A 10,878-nucleotide genomic window follows, 5' to 3' on the forward strand; every position below is an offset into this window, starting at 1 on the left:
TGCACATGCCATGCTCTACCAACTGAGTTACAGAGGACCAGCTGAGGCATGATGGGGGATATTGTTTCAGATTTGATAAATGCATTGCAGTCTCCACTTTTGATTCACTGAGTAGTTTAAAATATATATATGTTAGACACACTGAACAAATGTTCTGCCTTCTGCATTCATTAGTATTTTTAGTGTTGTGCTATACAGTACATCGCTGAACTCATGACACATTTATAGATTCTGCGCCTCTTGACCCTACGGCAGGATGTACAGTATCAGACCTCCCTTGTTTAATGGACTTACATTGTCATAGCAAGTTTATCTGAGATCTCATAGTCCCATACCAGGCTATGATAAACCAGCTCTGTGGGTTTACGCGGCTGCAAACATAAGCTCTTTTGTTCATAATTTAGGCAAGTGCATTTTCTTAATCCCTCATAAATTGGACAATGTTTGCCATTCTGGGCAGAGAAGGGTTACATTCTTGTTAACTTATCTTGCCACAGGCCCAATAGCACACAACACAACCCCTGGTCCAAGTAGAAGATGTCTCTTTGTCCGTTTGCCATCCTCTTAGCTGAGCAGCCCATGTCATCACAGCAGCTCCCACGCCTGCAATGTCAGAGGCTTGTAACTATGGGCTGGAAGGCTAGAGAGCAAGACCCAGTGCCTTGGGGCTACGATGGAACCCAACACATAGCGGTCACTTAAACACTCACAAAGTCTCTCTTGTTTTCAACGAAGAGCTGTCTTTCACAGATATGCATTCAGTGTTTTGTCTGGTCTCATCAACTTCCACGCTGTATCTCTCTCCCACTCTGTTCACCAAATCTCTACCTCCTTGACACATATCTTAACCCTGCATCTAAGAAATCAAAGTCCAAGGGAAGAAGGGGTGAATAAGAGTGTATACATCCCATCTGTGAAATGGTTTAAAGGCACAATCTATAAGGCTTTCTGCTGTTGAAGATATATACCCATTGATTTTTAAAGAATGTAATTTATAAAGCACATGCCTTATGAGCTTAGTACTTAGCTGTGTCTATGAATGTGAGATAAGTTAGGGTTTCCCCTGCCCCATCACACAACTGACCAAACAAGCTGGCAGTGGCAGGCGGTTTAAAATTCAGATTGGTCATAAAAATGATTTAATAGTCACCTGTATGCATTTTGTCCTTTGTGGCTCAGTTGGTAGAGAGCATGGTTACTGCAATGCCAGGGTTGTGGGTTTGATTCCCAGTATGAGAAATGTATGCACGCTCTACTGTAAGTTGCTCTGGATAAGAGAGTCTACTAAATGACTAAATTGGAAATTATGTTTGCATTTACTTTTTTTCACCCCAACAACAGTATAACATTACCATTCTTATGATCACAATGTACAGACCACAACTTCAGCATAAAGTATTTAAAAAATATGTCAGGTCTGCTCCTGCTCCTCCCCTCCGGTGTACGACATCGCCCGAGTACTAACCACCGGTCCTGGGATTCATCATTACGCACACCTGGCACTCATCATTACGCGCACCTGTGACTCATTATGATTCACACCTGGACTCTATTACCTTCATAATTTCCTCCCCTTTATATGTCACTCTCCCATGTTCACTGGTATTTTTCTTGTGTATCGGCGTTATGCCTTATGTTAGTGTCGTGTTCGTGATTTTGTTGTTTTATTAAAACGTTTCACCTGCTTCCGACTCACCTCCCCATCATTACAGAATAGTCCAAAGAAAGCAAACATCTGTTTTTTTGGGGAGATAAGGTTTTGCCAGGACTGGTGATATGAAACCTAATGGGGCATGAACCTCTCTTGTGTCCATTGACTGGTTTCTGGTCCAGTTTTACGCTCTAGACTGCATGGCACCAGGGCACCCTAATGTCAAATGTTCATGGAAATGCAAGATTAGTGACAGCCTGATGCATGTGAACACATGTCTCAAGTTAGGATAAGACCTCAGAGTATCCCATTTTAGGCAAAGGGGCTATCATCCAGACAACAGACAGTTTTATCATAGAGCAAGAAAAGGGTCTGCAGGTCACTAGTAGTGCTATGATACCCTACAGTGATTTCTGAAATAAACATAATAGTTACATTGTTTCTCTGATTAGAAGAATGTGAGGTGGTAATGTATAGTAAACTATACTTTAAATGACTTTAGTTGGAGAATAACATTAGTTCAATGCAGTTTGATAAATAGTCAAGAGTTTTTCCTCAGCAGTGTGTACAAGTAGTTATACACAGGCCAAGGGATCATGGCAGCCAGTGGCTATAGCCATCAATGTAAGCCCATGTGCTCTCTGTGGGTAGGTGATAAACCTCCATCTCGCGAAGAGGCTATAAATAAAAGAGGGGTAAAGTCGCTGTGGGGAGATGAGGAATACTGCTCTTCTTCACGTATGTGTCTTAACCCAAAGGTTTGGCTGAAGGAAAAGGACACAAAATGAGGGCGGAACAAAGACGTCCTCTACTATGTTAGCACAAAGAGATCTTTCTCTGGGTTATTATCGGTGAAGGTTCTGCCAGGCCGTAGGGCACTTCCCCTGCATGTGCTTCACCTCTCTATCTCTATCTGGTAGCCCGTTCCTCCACTCCAAGTCACGGTTTCCAGTAATCCCAACAAAGGCATCATACTGTTTAGGATGGAATGGTAGACCTTTACGTTAGTTAGAGCGGCTATTGACATCGCTTTATCTCCTGTGAGGATCCTCATAAATTTTGACTCACGGCTGCGCAGTTCTTTCACCAACTTGTTCACCTCCCATCCATGGAAGGGTTTTCAGAGCTGGCACTATTAGCACAGTCATTTTGAATACTTCTCTAGTCAATTACATGAGTATGTAGTTGGGAGACATCGATGGGGAAATATGCATGTTCAGACCAGCAGTTTAGTGTGTTGTAATGACTTGGCTTCTATCCTCATCTCTTTAGATTTTTCAGACAGAGAAAGACACATGACATTTTTTTGGTTTATACTTTGACCCATTCAGAACAATGTTTGTCTCTTTGACATAATGGTGTACAGCGCTGAACAGCTTAGTAAGCAGAAGTTCCTAAATTAGAAAGGACATTCTATGTTAAAGATATTAAGCTCCATTTTTCTTTTCAAGGGTTATTTCCAAGAATTACGTCTCGACTAGTGCAGCATATGGTGTGCATGGCTCGAAGGGCATGCGGAACTTAAAGATCCAATGCAGCTGTTTTTATCTCAATATCAAATCATTTCTGGGTAACAACTAAGCACCTTACTGTGATTGTTTTCAGTTAAAATGGTAAAAAATTAACAAAAATAGCTTCTTAGCATAGAGCAATTTCTCTAGCAACACATTTGCTATGACTGTCTAGGAGTGGTTAGAGTGGGAAGGGGAACACTGAAAACCAGCTGTTATTGGCAGAGAGGTTTGGAACTCTCTTTCTTATTATATTCTATTCTATTGGAACTCTCTTTCTTATTATATTCTATTCTATTGGAACTCTCTTTCTTATTCTAATCTATTGGAACTCTCTTTCTTATTATATTCTATTCTATTGGAACTCTCTTTCTTATTATATTCTATTCTATTGGAACTCTCTTTCTTATTATATTCTATTCTATTGGAACTCTCTTTCTTATTCTAATCTATTGGAACTCTCTTATTATATTCTATTCTATTGGAACTCTCTTTCTTATTATATTCTATTCTATTGGAACTCTCTTTCTTATTATATTCTATTCTATTGGAACTCTCTTTCTTATTATATTATATTATATTGGAACTCTCTTTCTTATGCTATTCTAATCTATTGGAATTCTTATTCTATTCTATTCTATTGGAACTCTCTTTCTTATTCTATTCTATTGGAACTCTCTTTCTTATTCTATTCTATTGGAACTCTCTTTCTTATTCTATTCTATTATATTGGAACTCTCTTATTCTATTCTATTGGAACTCTCTTTCTTATCCGATTCTATTCTATGCTATTGGAACTATCTTTCTTATTCTATTCTATTGGAACTATCTTTCTTATTATATGCTATTCTATTGGAACTCTCTTTCTTATTCTATTCTATTGGAACTCTCTTTCTTATTCTATTCTAATCTATTGGAACTCTCATTCTTATTCTATTCTATTGGAACTCTCTTTCTTATTCTATGCTATTCTATTGGAACTCTCATTCTTATTCTATTCTATTGGAACTCTCTTTCTTATTCTATGCTATTCTATTGGAACTCTCTTTCTTATTCTATTCTATTGGAACTCTCTTTCTTATTCTATGCTATTCTATTGGAACTCTCTTTCTTATTTCCTATTAGATAATTTTGCACCTGATGATGACACCAGGCAGGCCAAAACTCCATCCTACCAAAACAGGTAGAAATTTCAGGTGCTCTTTTTAAACAGCTCTTAAACTGAAAGGGCATTATTATAATTTTAACAATTTCACAATATTATTACAACCTGTGGAAATATATATAAAACACAAGAAAATCACACTTTGGATGAGCCCTGGTATCCTCCCCCTGTCTCCTAACTTACATAACTCATGAGGGGCCTTTAACAAACTTGTACAATGGTTAAATAAACCTGGAACAAACATATTATTGTGGTTATTCGTATATATCCAAGGGCTACAATGTATAAAGGACGATTAAGACAGATGAATTACTGTATAGTGCTACTGGTCAAGCATGTGCCTTGTGGAGTCTTTCTAAGTTGTATTTGTGTTTCGCTAAGGGTTCCTTCTTCATTCTCAGTATACACAGTCTTTGTCAGGTAGATCTGATTGGTCAGTGGTGAGGGTGTGGTGTTAGCCTTTATTTAACTAAGGCAATAGACACTGATATGTGCGCAGTCTGCACACACGTGTATCTACATTCTGTGTGATATTTTAAAGAAGTACAATCAAGCAATACAATACTTTAATGTACCACAACTTGATTACTATGACCTGTGTGAAAGCATGTATGTATAGGCATCCACTGTATGTGCTTAAGGGTGCAAGGAGTGTCAATATAATATACTGTTGACAGGCAGCTAGAGAAGAACGAAATCTAATTACTAATAGTAATGTGGGAAGAGAGAGAGAGAGAGAGAGAGAGAGAGAGAGAGAGAGAGAGAGAGAGAGAGAGAGAGAGAGAGAGAGAGAGAGAGAGAGAGAGAGAGAGAGAGAGAGAGAGAGAGAGAGATGTGCAACATCACACGTGTTGGCTCCAGGCATGACGCCTGCTGTATAACTCTAAATTACTGTCCCAGAATAATGGGCCAGCTTTGTTAGAATAGAATGGTCAGATGTGAGCTCAACATTTATGATAATAGATTTTGGAGGAAAGGGTGGCGGGTGTTTCTAATGAGGATTTTTGGAACGATTTGTGGATTAAATGTTTTTATTTATTTTTATTCTACAATTTTTGGTTGCATATTTCTCTATACTAAAAACGAATAGTTCTATAAATTAGCTAATACTTTCTTTGTTTTTTGCATAGTGGAAATCCCAGTGGGCATATAGACCCACACTCGGCTCATAGCTTCTATACACATGCAGAGACAGGCCAAAACCAGTCAAAACCAATGATCTTTCTATAGAAGGGTGTGAGAGTGAGAATATTCTCTGTTTATAGGAATCTTAACTGATTCATTTATATACAGTACAGTTGCCCCTTGTGTTAGATACAACTACTTATATTGTCTTTATTTATTTATATTTGACATGGTTTTGGAACCATGAATGTCTTCTGAAAACCAGATATAACAGATTTCACTAAGCAGTGTTGAACTTTATTAGCATACAGGCCTAGTGATCTGGATCAACTATTGAACTTTGGCATAGATTAATGTTCCTAATTACACAGTTATATTTGTTTCTGGTAATGTCATATTCCAGAGGTTTCAAGTCAGCAGTGATTCCATTATTGTGCCATGCCTTTGGCCCATTTTTTCTATTTTAACCCTAGTTGCCTCTTAAGTGGCAGACTAAGTAGGAACTGGCTATGACTTAGTTGACTAGTGGATCCTGGCACACCATTTGTGAACCACTCAGACTAGTGCTTAAATACTTAACACCAAAAGTTGGTAGGGGGATGGACAATCTGTTTAAAAATGCTGCTACATTTTGGGATTTATCTTTTCATATGCTCTGTTTGTAATGGAACAGTGGTGTCAATTGTATTCCGTGTTCTCAGAACAAATTATGTTTTATACTAGATGAGCGGAACTAAAGATGAAACGTTAGTTAGCCGTGAGCGAGTTTCAGTTTGGAGACTAGTAACCCACCAGCAGAAAGGGTCCTTTGTGAGACAGAGATGTTGACGTCAAATGAACCCTGTGAAGACATAAATTCTCAGTTTAACTAGAACAACACAACACAGGGAGGATGAGCCCTGGTATCCTCCCCCTGTCTCCTAACTTACATAACTCATGAGGGGTTTTCCTTTAATAAGTTCAACTGACCAAGTCTGTCCTGTTATTTTCATGTTAGCCCTGTGTCCACACAGTTGACTGACCAGAACAAGGGAATATCTGATACATACTATCATACAAATTACAATATGTTGGAGATGCTTGAATACAGCCATTACCAGGTGAGATGTGCTACTGAACAGTTTTTTTTGGTGTGGTTTTCTATCAGGATGCAGTATTACTATATTTATAGTATATTACAGTACTATGTTTGTTCTGAGAATTCTAATAATATAACAGAAATGTTCACTAATCAATGACAATGTCCTAACTGTGTTGTATAATTGACTGTCATTGAGTAATATAAATAAAGAGGTGTATAACTGGAGGCGCCGATTGAAATTATTCTGTCCATTGTTTCTGATTGTGTCACATCCATGTGTGTTGATCTTCAGGCATGCATTCTAGTCTGAAGATCAATCCACACAATGTCAAAGATCTGTATTGTGAGACAACATTTTACAAAGCCACATTTCAGTGGATAACTATGCGTTTCCATAGGATAAGATGACTACCTCAATACTGACATTGAATAAAACTGACTTCTGAAAAATGTTAATTGCCTTCCATGTCTCTCCTTTTCCCCCACCAAGGTACAGACGCATCTGGAGAACCCCACCAAGTACCACATCCAGCAGGCCCAGAGGAAGCAGGTGAGGCAGTACCTGTCCACAACCCTTGGGGGTAAGCCTGGCAGCCAGGCCGGCAGCCTACAGTGCCCCAGCCAGCCCCCGGAGCACGGGATGCCCCCCGGCCCAGGCAGCAGTGCCCCCAACAGCCCCATGGCCCTGCTGACCCTCAGCTCCAACTGCGAGAAGGAGGTAGGCATAACAGAGATGCCACAGAGATCCAATGTACCATTCACCCTGGTTTCTCATTTGGATTTCACAGTGGATTTATAACTAACTTCATGAAAATGGTAAACTGATTACAAAATACATGTAGATTTCTAGTATATCTTTCAATGTTATTTAACAGAACATTATTTTAATAAAAATCTGGCCCTACTATATAGGTTGGTTTCTAATGTGTTTTCCATCCTTATTACAGATGGATGATGTCATTGATGACATTATTAGCTTGGAAACAAGTTATAATGAGGATATTTTTGGACTTATGGACCCAGGACTCCAGGTTACTAATACAGTAAGTTGACATCCTTTACAATTGAAACAACTTTTTCAAGTGATGAGTGCAATAGCTACAGGCCCTACAACACATTTACTGAATATGAACTACAGATTTTTATGCTATAGAATATAAATATCTTTCTTAATTGTTGCATTGCAATTATTGAATGTTCTGTTCATTTCCTCAGCTCCCTGTATCTGGTAACCTTCTGGACATGTATGGAAATCAAGGGCTTCCCCCAAGTGGACTTGCCATCAGTAACTCCTGCCCTGGTAGCTTATCCAACATCAAAAGGGAATTCTCAGGTTCATGTTTTTTGTCTACTGGGTATAACACATTATAACACCCTCAGCAAAGCAGCTCCATGTTAATAATTTCAACCCTTTCAAATTAAAAATATTTAAACATGTTTATATTCAATTTGTGAAACCATTGTAGTGATATACTAACAGTTAAAGAAGCAAAGATGCATACATATTGTGTACAATTTGTAAAATGCATAAATATACTGTTAGCTATACATTAAATTGATCAAATAATTGACCAATACTCCAGCTCCTGGCATGATGCACGTACTGGACAATACTGGATCCTATGGCCAGTTTGACAACTACCAAAGGCCCGAGGGCTTTCCAGTTGGTACGTTGGCACTAGATTTTCACATTTTTAAGCCATTGTCATTTGAATTATTTTAATACATTTATGAAACTATTTTCATGGCGGCTCACTAATGTACCTGAAATAAAATGCCAATGGGAATTCATAATAATCTATCTCAGATTGGATATTTTGTGTATGTAATATGAAATGCAGCATTAAAGGTCTCTGTGAAGTATTTTGTGCATATTGAAAAATATAACACAATATGGATCTATATACTGTCTCAGTAAAATTGTAGCAAAGATAGCTAACATGAATGGTATTTAGCCAGAAATGGGTTGTAATCATCTTGAGTATGTATGGAATAGGACACCTTCTTTTGTCACTCAAAAGTGTTTCCCTTCCACCCAAAAGCTGAGGTTCGAGCGATGGCCAAAGAGAGACAAAAAAAGGACAACCACAACTTAAGTGAGTTTCTATGGCAAAGAGGAGCAGTCAGTTATTTGGGATATTTTGAAATTGATATTTTTCAAGAGTTGATTTGCAGATCCTCACGATACTATAACTGATTCCTAATTTTCGTCTCTTAACACTGTAGTTGAACGAAGGAGAAGGTTCAACATCAACGATCGAATCAAAGAGCTTGGAACCCTGATTCCTAAGTCTAATGATCCGTAAGTAGCACAGTTTATACCACTTTTGGATACTCATCTTTTTTATCTACCAAAAATCTCTGGCTGCTTCCGGATGGCATAAAGGTTCATGTAGTTTAAGGATCAGCTGCTTAGTTGCTTATGCTTCATGTATGCACTGACTGTTGTCTCCTGCGGTCCCTAGGGACATGCGCTGGAATAAGGGCACCATTCTGAAGGCCTCAGTGGACTACATCAGGAAGCTGCAGAGGGAGCAGCAGAGAGCCAAGGAGGTGGAGCTTAGACAGAGAAGGCTGGAGCATGCCAACCGCCATCTGATGCTGCGCATACAGGTACGCCAGTCTAGAGGGAGCCAGTGAGCATGGTACAGGGGCGCCTTGAGGGAAAACCTTTGTACTTCTGTACTTTAATACTCCTTGGAATGTGTACTTTAATACTCTTTGTGGGTTAATGTGTTTTCTGTGTGTGTTTCTGTGTAGGAGTTGGAGATGCAGGCACGGGCTCATGGTCTTGCGATTCTGCCATCGTCTTCCCTCTGCTCCTCTGAGCTGATAGCCCGAGCCATCAAGCAGGAGCCCATCTTAGGAGACTGTCCCTCAGACCTGTACCAGCAGCCAGGTCCCGACATGTCCCCTCCCACCACACTGGACCTCAACAACGGTACCATCCACTTTAACGACAGCCCTCTGGATGCTGGTGACCCAGGGGTATATGGCTCCAGCAAAGCATCCACTAAACTGAAGGACATTCTAATGGACAACACCCTGTCGCCCATATCATCCAATGACCCCCTTCTGTCCTCAGCTTCCCCAGACACCTCCAACAGCAGCAGCAGGCGTAGCAGCAGCTCAAGCATGGAGGAGAATGATCATGGTTGTTAGCACTGCCCACAAGCTCAAATCACACTGACATTTTATAAAGTAGCCTTGTTATTACTGGAGCCAACGCTAGGTGCTGCTATGGCCTATTCCTTGAGATGCTTCCCTGCTAGCATCCAAAGCTGTCCTCCATACTCAGTGGATGAAGACAGTGGGATTTTCCCTCCCATTGTGTTCAGAAGTTTTGTCTTTTGTTTTTGTTTGTTTTACAATATTGTGTCTCTTTCTGGAATCAAATCTGGCTGTTCAGATTAGGCTATTCTACCTAAGGTGACTGCTGAGATTTCACTGTACTGTAACGTTCACTTTTCATGTGTGAATTATTTGACAGGAAGTGCACAATAACATGGCAAGAATGTATTACATGTGTAATATTTTGATATTTTTTTCATATCATGACCATTTGTTGAATTAGTTTAAAACATTTGTTTTGTGAGATATCATAGAGAAATATATATTTAGTTGAATACTTAAATTAACTGATAATAAAATTTCACCAAGATTTTAAGATGAGAAAAAACACATTTTTACCCTTAAATTTAGAAGCAATGGTTTGAAACCTACAATATTATTTGCGACTAGAAACAACTTTCAGGAACAATGAATACAATTTGAATGAATACAATCTATTGATGAATTTTGTTTCCGACGTGGTGATATCTGAAGTGAAGATATTTGTACAAAACAACACTGTAAATATACATATTTTGTGATTTAGTTTTTTGAAGTAGGCCTTTAATTAAGTATTAAATTGAAAGTGAATTCATTTTATTTTTATTCCCTTGGCTATCTCAACCATATCATTTAGATCATTGCTCTTACCCCGTACAAAGTTGTAATGCACATGAAGATAATGTTTTGTCCAGGTCAAACCAATGACACATATTTAGCTCAGAAGGAGTACCTGCAACCATTGTTTTTGAATGTCAGACTGCTGAATTACTATCCCTAATATAACTTCATGATGACTAATATCAATTCCTAATATAACTTTCCATAAGACCACTACATGGTCCTCTGTAAGTATTTCGTATTTTATTAGGATCCCTATTAGCTACTGCTAAATCGGCAACTACTCTTCCTGGGATCCCATTAATTTTTGTATTTTTATATATAACATAGGCTGACACTTTTTGCTAAACTCCGCTGACGGGAATATAGCACGTGAATATAGCACCTCAGCTAA

General features: G+C 38.8%; 1 protein-coding gene across 1 annotated transcript in view; it reads left to right on the top strand.

Moving 5' to 3' along the window:
• Positions 1–10,458, top strand: part of LOC106565743 (microphthalmia-associated transcription factor) — a 28,116-nt gene extending 17,658 nt beyond the window's left edge. Inside the window, exons 2-9 of the mRNA XM_014133193.3 lie at positions 7,024–7,251; positions 7,481–7,576; positions 7,749–7,866; positions 8,117–8,200; positions 8,576–8,629; positions 8,760–8,835; positions 8,999–9,146; positions 9,294–10,458. Of these exons, the coding sequence (XP_013988668.2) occupies positions 7,024–7,251; positions 7,481–7,576; positions 7,749–7,866; positions 8,117–8,200; positions 8,576–8,629; positions 8,760–8,835; positions 8,999–9,146; positions 9,294–9,695 (1,206 nt within the window). The 3' untranslated portion in view covers positions 9,696–10,458. The remainder of the gene's footprint in view (positions 1–7,023; positions 7,252–7,480; positions 7,577–7,748; positions 7,867–8,116; positions 8,201–8,575; positions 8,630–8,759; positions 8,836–8,998; positions 9,147–9,293) is intronic.
• Positions 10,459–10,878: the final 420 nt, after the last annotated feature.

Source organism: Salmo salar, chromosome 12 (genome assembly GCF_965601325.2).
Source record: "Salmo salar chromosome 12, fSalSal1, whole genome shotgun sequence".
Classification (NCBI taxonomy): Eukaryota; Metazoa; Chordata; class Actinopteri; order Salmoniformes; family Salmonidae; genus Salmo; species Salmo salar.